This window comes from Corella eumyota, chromosome 1 (genome assembly GCF_963082875.1).
Source record: "Corella eumyota chromosome 1, kaCorEumy4.1, whole genome shotgun sequence".
NCBI lineage: Eukaryota > Metazoa > Chordata > Ascidiacea > Phlebobranchia > Corellidae > Corella > Corella eumyota.
The window spans coordinates 12902630-12919703 of NC_137490.1; the positions used below are offsets into that span (position 1 = coordinate 12902630).

The 17074-nt window shown below is 28.7% G+C and overlaps 4 protein-coding genes across 5 annotated transcripts; 1 reads left to right on the forward strand and 3 right to left on the reverse strand.

Moving 5' to 3' along the window:
• Positions 1-558: 558 nt before the first annotated feature.
• On the reverse strand, positions 559-7988 carry LOC145763763 (cell division cycle protein 27 homolog). Of its 2 annotated transcripts, none has more exons than XM_082575279.1 (20): positions 7882-7988; positions 7709-7784; positions 7342-7489; positions 6863-7095; positions 6609-6698; positions 6320-6441; positions 5899-5980; positions 5604-5668; positions 5161-5321; positions 4771-4885; positions 4334-4510; positions 4052-4133; positions 3684-3818; positions 2790-2962; positions 2398-2550; positions 1926-2134; positions 1611-1723; positions 1208-1416; positions 818-992; positions 559-727 (listed from the first exon to the last, which is right to left on the reverse strand). In XM_082575279.1, exons 1-20 carry the CDS (start codon positions 7906-7908, stop codon positions 639-641), a joined length of 2634 nt encoding a protein of 877 aa, XP_082431405.1. In that variant the 5' UTR covers positions 7909-7988; the 3' UTR covers positions 559-638. The 2 variants fall into 2 exon arrangements, with proteins under 2 accessions (XP_082431405.1, XP_082431403.1); XM_082575277.1 differs by having other exon boundaries at positions 1205-1416.
• A 1636-nt stretch (positions 7989-9624) lies between these two features.
• LOC145763534 (uncharacterized) lies at positions 9625-10692 on the forward strand. The gene is made up of 4 exons (XM_082575001.1): positions 9625-9876; positions 9977-10094; positions 10210-10316; positions 10444-10692. Exons 1-4 carry the CDS (start codon positions 9625-9627, stop codon positions 10690-10692), a joined length of 726 nt encoding a protein of 241 aa, XP_082431127.1.
• Positions 10693-11522: 830 nt separating this feature from the next.
• Positions 11523-13187, reverse strand: LOC145749866 (heterogeneous nuclear ribonucleoprotein K-like). Its single transcript, XM_082565749.1, has one exon. It carries the CDS (start codon positions 13177-13179, stop codon positions 12130-12132), a length of 1050 nt encoding a protein of 349 aa, XP_082421875.1. The 5' UTR covers positions 13180-13187; the 3' UTR covers positions 11523-12129.
• A 1263-nt stretch (positions 13188-14450) lies between these two features.
• LOC145763540 (retinol dehydrogenase 11-like) lies at positions 14451-16118 on the reverse strand. Its single transcript, XM_082575012.1, has 7 exons — positions 15986-16118; positions 15775-15911; positions 15524-15629; positions 15283-15445; positions 15006-15175; positions 14696-14771; positions 14451-14631 (listed from the first exon to the last, which is right to left on the reverse strand). Exons 1-7 carry the CDS (start codon positions 16116-16118, stop codon positions 14451-14453), a joined length of 966 nt encoding a protein of 321 aa, XP_082431138.1.
• Between the last annotated feature and the right edge of the window lie 956 nt (positions 16119-17074).

The following is a 17074-nucleotide window of genomic DNA, read 5'->3' on the forward strand; positions in this document are numbered from 1 at the left end:
CATTCAGACATTATAAACGGACCGGCACTGGCAGAAAAAAAACGCTGTTAGCAGATTCTTTTTTTAAACAACATCTAGGTTTATATAAACAAAGCAACTGACATGCGGAACAGTAAGCACATTTACCTATGTTTTCTTTAATTTTTAATAAGACAAAATTATCCCAACAACGTGTCGTTTGTTGTTTATAAAATTCAAATTTTTTAGTGTTTCCCCAAGATTTTAAATTTTTTATTTTTACAAATGTGCCAAACACAAGTATATTATTTTGTATAAAATTAATAACAAAGTAAGTAAAAAAATATATTTCTATCCATAAAAAAATATTAACAAAGTAATTAGAAAACTTTTTTATATTAAATATATACCTAAAAAAAATTTATTTTGTTTATAAATGGCATTACAAAAATAATTTTTTTTTTTAAATATGGAGTTATAGTTTTCACTTATGTCCCGCTAAACTTGTCCACTACCACATTTATAAAACCACAACAATATACATTTTAGACTGTAGTTGCCGAAAAAATGTATTTTTTATTAAGAAACAAACTGTTTTATTGACACTTGTATATTTATTTACGCACATGTTTGCAGATAAATTAAAACGAAGGAAGGTAGAAAGAAAATAGAGAAAAGGTTTAAAGACTTTCGTCACTTTCTTGTATAATTTCAGGTTCAGCTTCACCCATCAAATCATTCATAAAGTCAAATGTGCTATTGGTGTCATCTAAAAAAAAAAAAAATTAAAAAAATTAACCAGATAATTTTAACTTTTTAGAAATTTAACAAATTTTCTTTATTTTTGACACTAACTTACCCTGGTTTCTTGTTGTGGTCTGTTCACGGAATTGTCCACTTTCAAAAAACTCGTCATTTACTTTTTGTTTATCAATTGCTTCTTTTATGTGGTTGTTTATACCTTTCGGATCAAGGTCTAAAGCCCACGAAAAGTTCATCATCGCTAAATGACTTTCTCCCATTGCTTTATATATCTAAAAAAATCAGTTTTAATTTTTAACATCAAACCAAAAAACACAAAAAAATATAAACCTCAAATAACTTAGAATTTAAGGTAATAAAAGGTAAATATTGAACACTCACACAGTGTAAATAAAAAATAAGCCTTAACCCTAACAGAAGAACCATTTTATTAGCTGCAATAAAAAAAATAACAACCTAACTATAACATGGATATACACACTACTACCTCTCCAATTAAAAAGTACACTACACTTTCTCTTGGAATAATTTGTTTCAATTCCATAAGCTCAGCGAGAGCTTCTCCGTATCTTTCTGTTGCAAATAAAATTGAAGCCTTGTGAAATTTGCATAACGCGTTGAGAGGTTCAAGTTGTAAAGCGTTGGCAAGGGTAGTTAGTGCAGTGGCGGATCTTTTCTGTGCATGTTGTACAATACCTGATAACAAAAGAATTGCTTTACATTGATGGACCTTTATCAGAATTTGATAATTGATATCTTAACTTTGTACCAGGGTTGCTATTTTCTAAGTTAAGTTTATATATATAATTTTAGTTTGTTATAAAAAGGCTAAGTAATTTTTAGAACTTTTTTATAGTCCTGTTAAGGTAGGAAAGGGGGGGGGATTTTACCTAAATGACACATTAGAACTGGACTTTTACGATTTACAGCCAAAGCTTTTTTAAAATGAACTTCAGCCAGTGCGAAGTTTTCTTGCTTATAATAAATTGAACCAATTCCATACCTACATAAAAAAGAACAATTTAAATTAATAGCCTATTATAAAAAAAAATAATTTGTAAAATAAATAAAGGAATGACAAATTGGAAGCGTGAAACATTCTACAAAAAATCTAAAAATTAAATATTCCTATACATTTCTAGCCTTCAAAAAATTGTAGCAAAATTACAATTTTGAAATTCATGAGTTAATTATACAAGTCTTACCAAGCATTGTAATGCCTAGAATCACAGTGAATTGCTTTTCTAAAGCAAGCCAGTGCTCTCTCACTATCATCATTATAAGCATACTCGTGGCCGAGTAGGGTATGTGCATAAGCATACTTGGGAGCTAGTTGTACCGAGCGAGTAAAAAATTTGACTGCGCTGTCATATTCTCTGCGCAGGGAAAAACAGTTGCCGACACAACACCAAGTCTGTAAGAAAAATCAATTTTTGTTCTATTTTGTCATGTCCAAGTAAGTAAATTAAAAACAGAACCTTTAAAACACAAGGTACATAAAGTGCATTACATTAAAATATGTTTTTTGAATTATAAAAAATTATAAAAAAAAAAGAATTATAAAAAAATTTATGTCCTTATTTTTTTTAAATTTGTAATAATTTAGTTACTTGTATTTGATTTTATAACAACATAGCTTTAAAGTTGCAAACTTTTTGCTATTTTAAATTTGTTTACCTCTGGCGACAAAGAGTCCAGTTGGATTAAATCATGGGCTAGAGTTGACAAACAAACTTTGTCTCTTAAATGCCACAATGTTGTGCTATAAAGTGCAAGTCCTGATACATGATGAGAATGATTCAAACGTAAATCTGAGAACACTTTGGCTGCCTAGAGAAGGTTTTAATGATATAATTTAATTAAGTATATCAGGATTTTATTAAACTTGTTACAAAAACAAGGTCTTTAAAAGGATTATGATAATAACTTAATTTACATGATTTTGAAATTGGTATAAATGGCTTATTGCATAGGTAGGACCAATGTTATTAAAAGTTTTTATTACTCCTATATTTTAACATTAAGTTCAAATTAAAATTCAAATATTGCTCAAAAAATTGCGAACATACTTTTTTATACTCTGTCATCTCGAAATATGATCTAGCAAGAACATTTAACGCCCAACAAGTATCACGCTGGTGAGGTGGTAAGTCTTCTATACAGGAAACAGCTTTCCTGCATTCAAACTGACATAATGCAACCAAAGCCTTGCCCATGTCTTGTAGTAACACTATTAAACCAACTAAAAACAAGAATTTTTGTTGATCAATTCTGTTGTTTTTAATATCCTTACAATATTTAAAGTAAAAAAAATATTAAAGTGTTATATTAGAGAGTTTTGCAATTTTGTAAGTGATGTATATAGCACGTTAGAATGGTTGACAATGAATCATAAAATGCCCTTAGAACCTTTAAAAAATGTCTGTGGTACTTACAATTTAATTTTCAAAAATACTGGAAAATGATTAACATAAAAAACCAGGTTACTATATTTTTGTGTGACGTAGAAAATACTAAGTAGCGCAGTGAATGTATACACGCTAGTACTTTCTATGTCATCAAAAACAGGGCTTTTTTTAATTAATTTTAATTTTTTTTTTAAAGTTGTAAAACTTAAAAAGTAGGTGAAATTATTTAAAGTTAAAATCATTTTCGTGTTCAGTGACACCAACTGTATTAATTTTTGAGTATAAAAATCGCTAATATATTGACTTTAAGTTGGTATATGAATTAATTAATAGTAAAAAAAGTTTTAGTAATATTAATTAAATTTTTTTATTAACATCAAAACGTGCTTCTTTTTCGATATGGAATTGTTTTTTCAAGTACCAGAAATAACAGGATATGTAATGACTAAGACTAAAACAATCCACAATAATACTTGGTTATATTGTAATGCATATGAAAATATATGTAAAAAAACTAATGTAGTAAATTTCAAAGCAACAAACTTAAAATCTTACCGACAGCAGCTTTTTGTGCAGTCATAAGTTGTGAGGTTGGTGGATTAACATTTGAAATTAATTTTGACTTCTCGCAAGATGAATCAATTACTTTCATTTCATCAGATAAATCTCTTATTAACATCTCATTTGCAACTAAAAAAAATTAATTCATTTTACTACTTACAATTTATACAAATGATAATTGAACTAATTTTAAACTGTTTAGGACTAATTTTATAATAGATTTTGTAAAAATAAAATATTTTTAAGTGTAAAAATAAACTTTAATGGTGTATTATTCTGCAAAATTTCTAAAATCTTTAGAGATATTTAAAATTAGTTTTTTCTTTCTTATTTATCCAATAAAACTTAAAATATTAAATTACGTTTAGCTTGTTTAATGCGATTTCTTTTGATGAGGTCTTTAGGTTGTATCATCTTTCCTTTGGGTAATTTCTTATTGTTTTCCTAAAATTTTTTTTTAAAAATGGTTGAAAGTTTTTAAAACAGAAAGGCAAAAGTATGTCTACAGATTTATTTACCAAAAAATGTTACACTGATCAGAGATGTCAATTAATAAAAGGATATAATTTAAATTTCTAAACCATTTTAATTTGAAAAAGTTAGTTCCTGCATTTCTTTATAATTTAATAAAACTATCATATCACCTTAACAGAGCTTCCTGAGTTTGCAAAAATTCTTGTGCTTCTCCTGATTACTGGAGAAGATTCCATGTTGGATGAAACATCCGGATTCCTTCGGTTGTTCTCGGAGGAAAAGAGAAGTTTTCCTTGTGGTGCTGGACCAATATGTTCGCTTGATTTTCTGGATTGTCTGGTTGCCATCTTAAGATAAATCAAAAATAGAAAGTATTATATATATAAAGATTTAATGTTTTTTATGACATTGTTTTCTTAAGTTTGACAGCTAAATTTTTAGCAGTTCAATCAATTAACTAATCGTACTTCATAGATTAAAAAAAATATAATAACACTTTTCAAGGTCAAAAACTATTATTTCAACATTGTAGCATTTACAAACATTTAAGAATACTTAAAAATAAATCATGATACTTTTTAAATATTAATTAAGTAATGCTTCTTACTTTCTTAATAGGAGGATTAGCCTCACTAGGTGGAGGCATATCAACTGGAGTTGTTAAAGCAATTATCCTCTCCCATGCTGGACTTGGTGTTTCAACTAATGGCATAACTCCAAAACTTGAGAAAAAAAATTAGATCATTTTCATAAAATAAAATATTTCTTAGCTAAAAGTCTATAAAAGGAAAAAGAGTTTTGAATAGCACGAAAACTCAAGAATTGGTAGTTATTTTTATAAAAGTTTTGTAGTCATAAAAATTTAAGATTTTACTAAAAACTCTGTGAATTTACTAATTTATAGAATGCAAGACTAAATAAATAAAAATGCGCAAAAATAATTAATTAAAGTGTAAATAAGATTTAATTATAAAATAAGAAATAATTCTAGGATTACCTTGGTGTTAACGGACTTAATGTATTAGGTCCACTTATTAAATTTCTTGATATTCTTTGTTGGGTTCTGGTAAATCTTCGATCAAAAACAGATGAGGATTGGATACCAGTGTAGGATCCAGCTGAGTTGTCAAACGGATGGTGATGCTCAGAAGGAGTTGACTGTAAGATTTTTTATTAAACATTTTTTATATATATTCTAATTTTTACATGGTAATTTATGATTGCTTATGTGTCTTAATTTGTTTTAAATGAGATTTAAATTTTTAAGTTTACATGAGATTTTAAATCCAAAATCCAAAAATTTAACCACTTACCTGTACATAAACATATTTATTTTTTTGAATTTAACATAACTGATGTTTAAATAAATATATCTTTATTAAAAAACAATATTAATTTCTTTAAATCAACATTATAAAGTTTTTTTAAATAAATGTTTACCCTTAAAAATTCATCATCCTGATCCAAGCTAGTTTTCCGAGAAATCGTCCGATCACTCTTACTATCTAAAATAAATTGGCTTACTATTATTTTAAGAGTGCACACTTTATTTTCTTACTAATAAAAAATATTATTTTGTTACAAATTTGGGTATTTTTCATACATGAGTGTCAATCTAACAGCCATAGGACAAATTGCACAGGACTTATTAGGTCTCAAGGTTGTTTTTTCCAGTTTAAATGTCTTGATAATGTTATTTTTCTATTAAAAAATTGTGAACATTTATTCTAGTTACCAATGGTTTTATCAGCTGGAGAAATGTTCATTGGTGTAACTAGAGAAGGTTTTGGTGGTATTTGTTGTGCTTCTGGAGTGATCTAAAAAATTAAGATAAAATTATAAATAACTTTTATACAAAATAGTTCTAGAGTTAATCAAATACAGTAGGTTAAAGCTAAAAATAACAGCCTTAAAATAATGTTAATCTCACAAAAAAATAATATGTGTTTTATAGGCCTATATAACAATATTTTCCAATAAAATACTTATTGCAAATCATATTTTCCTTATTTAATACCATAAATTAACACAAATAAATCATTAAAAAAAAATTCCATACAAAACAATTTTTAAAAATAAAAATATTTTTAAAGATCTGACACCTTAGCGTGAATTTTGACACAAATAACACATTATAACTTAATGAGTTAAATAACCTGTGAAGAAGGTTGGGTTTTGTTTGAGGTGGTGTCCGTGTTAGAACCGACCTGACTAGGAGCGAGAACTTTTACTGCATTCCCCTTTTTTTTGCGAGTGTGAGCCACGTCAGGGGTGCAAACTAAAAATTAAAAAAAAATATTAATTTTAAATCGACAACTAGTTATAAACACAAAATTCATGTATATATATAATACTTTTACAAAGTGAAACTTTAATTGGTTTGACAAAAATCTAAAAAACAGAATTTATTTGTTTTTTGTATCATTAAGAATAACATATTCATACCATTTGACAATATTGATAAGTTGGTTTTATAATCACTTAAATTTTGATATGAAGAAGTGCTAAAAATTTCTTCTGGGTTTGGTTTTTTACCTTTAAAACATAAAACACAAAGTAGTTTGTTTCTTATCATTGTTATATAATTGCTCTTTTACACAAAATTCACAATGAATTAATAAAACAACTATGAAACAATCTTTTATTAACAATTTGTGTAAAGTTGGCAACCTTGTAGAATATTTATAAAAAGCACTAACCATTTTCACATAAGTTTTCAAATGAACTCCACATCAAAGGATTCAGTTTTAGTGAGTTTAAAAAACACTTTTCAGCCCATTCTTGTCTTTCGGTCTGTTGATAAATTCGAGCTAAAAGTCCCATAGCAAAACATGCAGAATCGCCAAATTCAGCTTGTAAGTCCGACAATATAATATGCAGTGATCGAACTTTCATTGGCCCACTTGTTAAAGCTTGTTCAGCTAGATTGTATCTTTAACAATACAAACAATGAATCTAATTAGTTGTTAGCTTTTTACTATTGATTTATTTTTTGCGCATGCCCTACAAAGAAATTGTGATAAGGTTAATGGGGGCACTCAATAATTAAGTGGGATATCTTTACTATTTCAAAAAAAAAACTTTGAAAAAGATAAACAAAACTTTTGTACAAAATGTTAAAAAAATGCAACTAGATTAGTTTTTTTTAAGGTTAATTAAAATTATTATTTTATCTTACTTGTCTAAGTCCCAACAAGCCTGGGCATAAAGTAATTTACATTCTGGAATGTGAAAACCATGTTTTTCTAATAATACTTGAACAACTTTGGGTTTACCAAGTCGATAATAAGAAGTTGCTAAAAGAAACAATGCTTCTTCTGAGCATACTAAAAGTTAAAAATTGAAGATTTTAACATAAATTAAAATATGGTATATTTTGTAATCCTACACAAACCTTTTTATTAAAAAGTTATTAACAAAACAAATTGTGCAAAATATTTTGTTAAAAAGTGTTCCATTTTACATTGTTCCTTTTTAGTTAAAATTAGTTAATGGTTTACGACCCTTTGCTTTTTCATAGGATCTTTATATAAAAAAATATTTACCTTCTGCATATAAACGTTCAGATAAAAATAATGCATCGTTGTAGGAATAATGATTCAAGAAGTGCCAAATGGCATTCTAAAAAATCCATAAGTTAATACATTTTTAACATAAAATTTAAAACAAAAAAAGAAATTGTTTAAAAATTAAACATTAAAAAAATTATTTGGCTTACCTTAATTGGATCTTGCAAGATTGTCATTTAATTATATAAATTTATTTAAAATTGTTAGTCTTTCTTTGACAAACAGACAAACGAGAAAATTAATCACTTTTTTGTCTAAAGTAAAAAGAACAATTTAATTACAATAAGGCAGAAAGGGCTGTCTGTCAGTCTGTCCATGTTTTGTATGACTTATTGAAGAAGTTAAACCTTTAGAAAATTGTAACACAACTATAATTTGCTTTTACAGTAAAATGAGGTTTAGATCTATTCTGTTTCATCCACCTTTTCACTCTTGTAACCAAACCAAAAGACGCTAGGTTGCCAGATATTTTTAAAAAAATACTAAAAAAAATAATGTTTGTTACTAGTTAGTATAAATTTGTGCTAATTCTAAATTACCATATTTATTTATGGTAAACACAATATTATAAAAGCGCATTTATGGTAAACACAATATTATAAAAGCGCAACGTTACATTTTTGCAAAGCATTTATTTTGTAATAAATTACAAAACTGAACCTCGGCTGTTAACTAATAATTTTTTAGAGAGAGAGAGATGACATAATTACATCCGTGTGATTCGTTTTTTGGGAACAAACTCAAAGGTTTGCTAACTCAATTTTATTTAATTTGCAATCAAAAAACTAAGAAAAATTATGACAAATTTTATAAGTTTTTTAATGAAGTAATAAAAAACTTGGAAAGTCAATTGTGTTCTACTATTTAAGCCCACTTTAATTGTCATACCTGTTTTAATTGCTTTTTAATGTGTTATATTATGTTTTTTGATGTTGATTAATCAGCGAATTTTTCTTTGTGATTTTGCGTTTTTCGATCTTGACACGCTAACAAAAACTTAAATACTAGATTTATTTGATAAATAAAATATGGTTCGAAATCGTTTGATTCTTTTTTATAAATATAATTTATTTAGTAGTTTTATTAATTAAATTATAAATTTAAATATAAACTTTTTTATTTTTAAACCTAATTTTAACAAACGAACACGCATTCATTGATATTGTAATAGAAAAGTAAACTAAATTTAAAAGCAAAATACCGATTTTAATTTTTTAGTAATTAAACAAGTATTAAAATATAATAATAACAAAACAATTAAAAAAAAAAATTTTACACATTTTTGACTTATACTTTAACATTTTACTTAAATTTTCAACCAATATTTTTTACTTTAATTGACAGCGAAAAGGACGATTTTTGACGGCGACCAGAACGCTATTAAATTATTCAAGCGTTAAACTCACACTGATTCGTTATTTTATAAAAAAAAACTAAAATAATGATTAAACGATATTTAGCTAGAGTTAAATCTTCATTTTAAACAGCAACATACAAAATAATAATACCAACAATATATTAAAATTTCAGAAAATTTAATCTTTAAATTTTAATAATAAAATATATTAATTAGTAATTAGTGACATTTAAATGTCGTAAATAGGAGGTTTGCGATTCGTTGGGATAATAACAAACATACTAAAAATTTAGAACTTTTACTTTTAAAGAACAAAAGTTATCGTCTTTCAAAATTCGTCAAATAAGAATAAAAACAATAATAAATATAATGACAATAACAATATGTTTCGAAATCTAAGATTTCGAACCATAATAAGGCGTTTATAAGTTTCAGCATCGCAATAAATAAAATATAATTTATTACGAATTTTACAATAGACGTTTACAGTTTTTTTAAGTTTTCTTATTTAGAAACAAATTTAAAAAATTAAAAAATGAAAGGTATATTTGCTGGTTATTCGAAAACCGGCACCAAAACTAAGAGTGCTGCCTTTAAAACACTTAGATATAAAACCTACGATATGATGGAACATTATTGGTTTCATGGTGATAAATGGGAAAACATTTGGAAATATGGTTCCACTGTTAAAGGTTTCAAGGAGATGTATGAAAATGTTGACGCAATATCAGGAGCACCAGTTTACTTTTTCTGGAGGGAAATTCGTGAAGCTTTTTCTGAAGCTAAAGTAATTTAACGTTTTAATATATATTTAAGATGTTAAAATCTTAGCGTTGATACATTTCTTTAAGTTTTTATATAAAACAGCTTTCCATTCTTTAATTTAGGTTGTATTAGTAATAAAAGACGAATACAAGTGGTATCAAAGTCTTACAAATGCTTGGGAAAAAATGACGCTAGATTATCGATATGTAATAATGTGCACAACAACAATGTCAGGATTGGGTTATTTTTTGTATTCCAACAATACATTTTGTAAGATTTGTTTTAAATACCCATAATTCTTTAATTTAATTGCAAGATCACTGCAGATTGTTATAAATATTTGTTTATAATTTAGACAAGATGTTTGGAATAAAGGTGATTTTTCCGTGGACGCGTAGACAACTATACTGTAGCGACATTATGCGGAAAATGTATAGAGAACATAACCTATATGTTCAGATGGTTGGTATTTAAAAAACTTAAAATTTAAGCTAAAACAATCTTTATATAGTTGAAAAACACCTAAAAAATAATTAAACTATTTATCTTTTTTATTCTTTTTAAACTTTAATAAAATCCATTATACCAGAACTGCCCAAAAGATAAGCTATTGGTTTTGGATTTAAATCAAGGATGGCAACCTCTTTGTGAATTTCTTGGTCACAAAATTCCAGGTCAACCATTTCCCCATAAAAACAAAAGCGCTATCCTGCAAGAGGAACTTAAATATGAAAACCCAATCATGATAAAAATTCAACAAGAATTTAAATTATCTTTATTCGTCCTTACCGCAGTAACTACAATTTTAGTTTATTTAGTGATACGAAAATATTTTTAGATAATGTAATTTCATATAGAACTTTGCTTGCAAAAAATTCGCATTAAACCCAAAAATTATACAAAGTTTTTTAGTCCAAAGATTCTGCACATGAAAATTTAAGACATCTTGTTGTTTACTAACGATTTACAAAAACATTAGCCAAATAATAATTACCTGATAATTGTAGAAGGCTATAGCCGTAAAAAGCAAATGTTAGCTTGGAAGATGTAAGCGTTGGTTTAACTAAAGCCACACTTACATTGGCATAAGTAATCGGTTTAGCCTCGAAAAACGGACTTTAGTTTAAAAAAACATTTGCTTGGACAAATTCCCTCCGTAATTTGTGCGGTTTAACATTTATGTATAAAATAATTTTTTACGGTACTTGAGCAATAATTTTTGCAAGGTCGTCCTTTAATGTGTAAAAACCATATTGGGACAGTTTAATAGCCTACTAAGCAATCACTAAATTTAAAATAAAATGGTTACGGGAATATGACATTTTAGGTTTTACGTGCCCCTTAGCTTTAAAGTAGCATCACCATCAATAAGTAAATATAGGGAAATTAATAGTTGATTACACTGCAACTTCAGAGTTATTGTACTAGGTTTGTAACTGCATAGGTCCATGGGTTGATTTGAGGAAATTATTTGGGCCCTTTAAATAAACAGGAATGAAATGTTCAGATTTAAAAAAAAATATTTAGGCCATGCAGTCACACAGGGGTTATTACATATAATTGGCAATTTTCTGATAAAAATTTGGATAATGAAATAACATTTACTTAATATATCACTTTGACTTGTTAAAACATATGTGGTTTCCTAAGGCTTCGGAAAACATGGCAAAATGTCAAATCATTTTATTTGTCAGAAGATGGACTTTTACCATTATTAACATATTTACAAATTTAACTTTAAAAGCATATGGAAATGGCAACTATTTATCAATAGACCATACCTTTAGTATAAGATAAAACTATAAGGAGTGGGAAGCAGAAACATTTTTCAAAAATTTAAGGACAACTTATTGGTAAATAAATGCCGGACTTAAAAGTTTTGACAATATGAACTGTTTTTTACAAAAAGTTGACATTATAATAGAAATTAAAAAATAAAAATGGGCTAAAAGCAATTTTTAAATAACAAAATACAGTTTTAATACATGCCTAGTGACCTACAAATATATACCAATAAAATGATTATATGCCAAATCAACAAACTGTTAAATAGTGGGTACATTATGGCAATTTTATATACAATACATGACAATTAACAATGCTACTTGTATTTAGTATGACACAGGGTTTCTTGTGACATTCAGGAGTTTATCATGCCATAAAATGGTATGCAAGCTGTTGTGGATTTTAGGCTTCATATTTTTTGGGAAGTTAAGCGTTAGTAGTCTGGACCTGTTTTTTCATCATAAATGGACTTCATTGAAGGGCAATCAATTCAATAATCGTTGTTATAACCTCCACCACCCCCGCGATTAAAACCTCCACCACCCCCTCGATTACCACCTCGTGAACCACCCCCACGGCCACCCCTAAAACCTCCCCCTCTATTATTACCAAACCCGCCTCTACCCCCACCTCCTCTTCCACCTCTCCCTCCCCCTCCACGACCCCCTCGGCCACCTCCACCACCTCTTCCCCCTCCTCCTCTACCAAACCCACCTCCACGGAAACCACCTCCTCTGCCTCCTCTGCCTCCCCCACCACCCCTTCCCATGTTAAACCCACCCCCATGATTAAATCCACCTCTGCCACCCCCAAAATTATCATAATGATCATCATTGCCCGGCATATAATTATGGATATCTCCCCTTGGTGGTGTGACATCAAGTAATTCAAGAATAAGCACCATGCAAGATGAAACCATTTCTGCAGAGCCGGTTATGGTGCAAACCCTGTCAGTGGAATTGGGAATACACTCTTTGTCAACATTTATTTTAGCACCAGTTTTTTCACGAAGTTCCTTGATTTTAAAACCTTGTGTACCGATGATGCCACCAGCCTGGCTCTGATGTACGAGCAATTTAATGCTAAGGTAACTTGGATTTATTTGTCTTCCACCTCTTCCACGATTTCCAGATAAACCACGACCACCTTGTTCATCATTCACTATCGGAAGAACTCTAGTTATAATCTCTCCACATCCTTCAATACTTCCACGCACTCGTAGAATCCTCTCATGGGCATCATTGTCAGGAAGGTGGATTTGTGCTTTAAATGTTTCTCGTAACTCTTTTATATTTGACCCCCCTTTTCCAATAATTCCACCGGCACATATTGAAGGAACCAAGCATCTCATTTCAATTTCATGACCCCGTTGACGCTTGTTGGAGCTAAAATCTTCTTCATCTTGGTTAGAATTATCAAACGGGCGTTTGTAAGACGGTTTGTCATAATTCATTTGTGGTACGGGTTGTTCTTGGTTGTTTCCATTGTCATAGTTGTTTTCAGAACCATCTCCATACCCATAATTATCAAAGTTTGCCATTTTTATTAGAAACTAAAATAAATTCAGATAATTTTAATATTAGGAAATAACAATATTTCTTCTATCTTATAAATGCTATTTTTTTTATTTAGGTTATTGATGCATAACGCCACCGTCTGACGGTAAAAAATGACAAAATTTCATATTTTAATATATGCCATATTGTCACAGGTAGGCACAGTTAACCGAGAAAGTAACTTAGTTAAGTGGTAATTCGTTACACAATACATTGACTTCGTTAGCGTTTTTTAGTTAAATAAATTGAATGTAACGGAAGTTATCAATAAACTTTAACGTCAAAATTTAAAATAAAACAAACAAAGAAATGACCCTTTTTTTAAAAAAACAATATTTTTTAATTTAGTTGATATTTTAACTAAACAAACTTAAGTTTAAAAGACGTTTTTAAAACTAAAATAATGCCCAAGTAACAGTGCCCAAATAGTAGTTACATACATTGTTTCAAAAATCGAAACGTTTACACCTGATAAACAGCAAAATTAAACAAATATATCCCTCTAATACCAAGACTTCTTGTAAAAGTATTAAATAACAAACTTAATTTAACGGAAGCGCAATTTAAATAAAGTTAACTTTAACAAAAAATTTAACTTCCTTATTTATCGATTAATGGTTTGGTGGCCACCTTTCTGCCTTTGCACATTGTGAAGTTCCTATTAGTCTCTATTCTGCTATTAAATAACTAGTTAATAGTGGTAAAAAATCTTTACAACAAAGTCAATCATTTATCAGTTCTACAGTTCAGAAAGCTAAAAACCTAAATTAACATTCTGACATTTAAGGTTTATAGTCTGATAGTTTAAGTTTATTGTCAGATTCTGTCTGCCGCTGTCAATTACCAGCTTCCAGTACAAAATCACCAACCGACAAACATTGTAATCTTGTTAACACAAATTAAATATAAACAATTTTATCAGCAATGTAACTATCTTATTAGAATGTTTTATCTAAACGCACAGGCAATTGCAAACTTTTAACTAAAACAGAAACAAAATGACGAAGCTGGCAGCTTTTTCGGTGGTCACGTGATTTCATTAATCTCGCTACCATAATACCAAAATTAAAAAATTATCAAATTTTTGATGTTTTAATATTATTTTTGTGCACAATGCAAATCAAAATTAATAACTTATATTTTTTAAACAATAATTTTCCATTCAAAAATATTATCTTGCGAATTATACATTCACTGTGAACATGATTTTTATAATTACACATCTCATCATAGAAGATGTTTTTTAAGTTGATTTTCACTTTACAGCATTAACAATTCTTTGACTTTCTTCCCACAGTTTATGAGCTATAGTTTCATCTTTTGCAAGATCGCTGTGCCATGACGCACTGCATTTCGAAAAATAACCACCGCTGTTATTTATTACGTCATCGTCTAATGCACAATACATTATTGTCTGACATCCATAATAAGATGACCTACAAAACGAGTTTGGTTATTATTGCCGACAAAACATAAAATAACATGTTTTAAAAAGTATACCATGACATTGTAGAAAATACAAAAGCAGAAAGCCATTTACTTCCTTCCTCCCGTATAATATCAGTCTCAACCAAGCCTTAAAAAACAGATAAAACATTAAAAACGTTTGTTTTTTATCAATATTAACTGCCCACTCTATGGTATATATCCTAACTAAAACAGCAAAATAAAAAGAATCACTTAAAATTTACGGTTCTCGAAAAAACTTAGGACTATAGAATACGAGAGATATTTAACGAGTACCGAGGACCGTAACGTACGAGAGTTTTCCTGAAAACTATAAAGTACAAGTGATCCAATAAAAGTTTACCAGGGTGAATAGCATAGGCAGTTATGCCATATTTTCCAAATCGTTTGTGCAATTCTGTAGTAAAGTAAATGTTTGCTATCTTGCTATCTCCATAATTTTTCCAACGACCGAAAAATCCCTCTGGTGTCTCGGTTTGAGGATAAATATTTGTAAAATTTATATTCCCGATTCTGTAAAATGATTTGATACATTACTTAAACGATAGGTTTTTAATAACGTTGCAAATTAAAGCCTTAAGTTTATGTACTTTTCTTGTTTATTTGTAAAAAGAGCTTACGTGTGACCGTTGGACGATGTGTTGATTATTCGAACGAGTCTGGTGTTGGACTGTTTTTTCATTTTATCAATCAGCAGATTAGTAAGCAAAAATGGCCCAAGATGATTGATGGCAAATACTCGGTTGATATCGTCTTTTGTTCGACCTGGTATACCAAATACCCCTGAAAAAATCCAAAGTTAAAAATTAACTCGCCGCATTACCAATAGTAAAAATTAAACACATTTTGTGAAGACCTTACCAGCATTGTTAACAAGTATGTCGATATATTTTTCGGTTTTGTCAAAATCTTTTGCAAAATTTCTAACCGACTCAAAATTTTCCAAATCCAATTCCATTACTCTAATCTAAACAAAACGTAAAAGTATTTTACATATTTTAATCAATATTTTTACGGAGATAAAATCGGTTCTTAGAAACAATAGTTATCTTTTTTTAATAATTCATCCTACAATATAAAATTTTTTCAGATGCACAAATACTTTTACATACATTTGGGTTCCCAGTTTCTTTGACCATTTTATCTCTCGCTAGAATGGATTTTTTATGATTTTTGGAAGCAATTATTACTCTTGCTCCCCTTTTAGCAAACTCAATGGCTGCCGCCTTTCCAATTCCGGCATTTCCACCTAAAATAAATGTTTGTACATACCTTGACCAAATAATTCATAAGGCAGTGACTTTATAAAAACATTTAGAATACCTGTAATTAATACTGTTTTTCCATCTAACTTTTTGTCGCTTTCATAAACTGGCCCTTGTTTTATATAGTAATACCAATAGTAACTAAAAGCAACTACACTGGCATAAACTAAAAACTTTTTAAACGAAACCATTTTGCTAATACCGACTACGCCGAGTCAACTTTAGTTTACGCAAAATATAGTTTGTATGACAAGCCGTTTAAAATAAGTTAATCATTAATAACGACTGTAGTAACGTTTACCTTTACTGACCTTGAATTGTTTGTAAGTTATACAGTTTTATTTTACGACGTGTGACTTTGGTCTATTTTAGGCAAAAAATGAGAACCCTTATGTTATAGGTAGGCTAAAGTTGAACAGCCTTTGTCAGTTTTATGTTGCAATACTGTTTGCGTATAGTAAACGAATACTCGGTTAAATTAAACTCACTTTCTTTCACGTATGTAAGAATTACACTTTGGTCTTTAACTGACATTAAAAACAGTTCATTATTTTAAACTGTGTGTTCAATCATTTTGTAAAAACACGATATTGAAATTTTGTTTTAGTATCAATCGCCTGTATTTAAAACTTTTGTATAATAGACTTTGTACTATTATACAAAAGTTTTAAATACAGGCGATTGATACTACCAGGACTTGGTTGTTTTGTCTGGTTGCAAATAAAATAGATTGCCTTGCAATCTGTTTTGTCTGGTTGCAAATAAAATAGATTGCCTTACACACTTGTTTTTTCAAGCTAAATAATGTAGATTTGTTCGCTAATGTAAGTTTTTCTCCTGTACAAAATAATAGATTTATATGATAAAGACTATTGTAGATTTAAACACATTAATTGTTATTAATGAGATTATTTTGCAATAAGGAAACTCGTGTTAGAGTATTTGCCGGATGAAAGATGAAAATGACAAAAGAAAAAGTAAAACTAAGCCTCTTGAAGGGATTAAATAATAATGCATTTTATAATTCAATAATAAGTTTTGGCATATGACAATCGTATTCCCATATAAAAACGAAGCGCAATTCGTATAAACAGTTTAAATTGAGATTGATAAAAAACTCAACTAAAATTTTCGATTTTTATCTAAT

What these genes read in the sequence shown, in the direction of transcription:
- LOC145763763 (XM_082575277.1), bottom strand. Translation starts at nt 7,908, where the DNA reads ATGACAATCTTGCAAGATCCAATTAAG. An exon ending in TTAAGTCCGTTAACACCAAG is followed by an intron (nt 4,886 to 5,160) that starts GTAATCCTAGAA and finishes TTTTTTCTCAAG; the next exon opens with TTTTGGAGTTATGCCATTAG. An exon ending in TCTAGGCATTACAATGCTTG is followed by an intron (nt 1,724 to 1,925) that starts GTAAGACTTGTA and finishes TTTTTTATGTAG; the next exon opens with GTATGGAATTGGTTCAATTT.
- LOC145763534 (XM_082575001.1), top strand. Translation starts at nt 9,625, where the DNA reads ATGAAAGGTATATTTGCTGGTTATTCGAAAACCGGCACCAAAACTAAG. An exon ending in AAGCTTTTTCTGAAGCTAAA is followed by an intron (nt 9,877 to 9,976) that starts GTAATTTAACGT and finishes TCTTTAATTTAG; the next exon opens with GTTGTATTAGTAATAAAAGA. An exon ending in AACAACAATGTCAGGATTGG is followed by an intron (nt 10,095 to 10,209) that starts GTTATTTTTTGT and finishes TTTATAATTTAG; the next exon opens with ACAAGATGTTTGGAATAAAG.
- LOC145749866 (XM_082565749.1), bottom strand. Translation starts at nt 13,179, where the DNA reads ATGGCAAACTTTGATAATTATGGGTATGGAGATGGTTCTGAAAACAAC.
- LOC145763540 (XM_082575012.1), bottom strand. Translation starts at nt 16,118, where the DNA reads ATGGTTTCGTTTAAAAAGTTTTTAGTTTATGCCAGTGTAGTTGCTTTT. An exon ending in CATACTTGTTAACAATGCTG is followed by an intron (nt 15,446 to 15,523) that starts GTAAGGTCTTCA and finishes GGATTTTTTCAG; the next exon opens with GGGTATTTGGTATACCAGGT. An exon ending in ACATCGTCCAACGGTCACAC is followed by an intron (nt 15,176 to 15,282) that starts GTAAGCTCTTTT and finishes ATCATTTTACAG; the next exon opens with AATCGGGAATATAAATTTTA.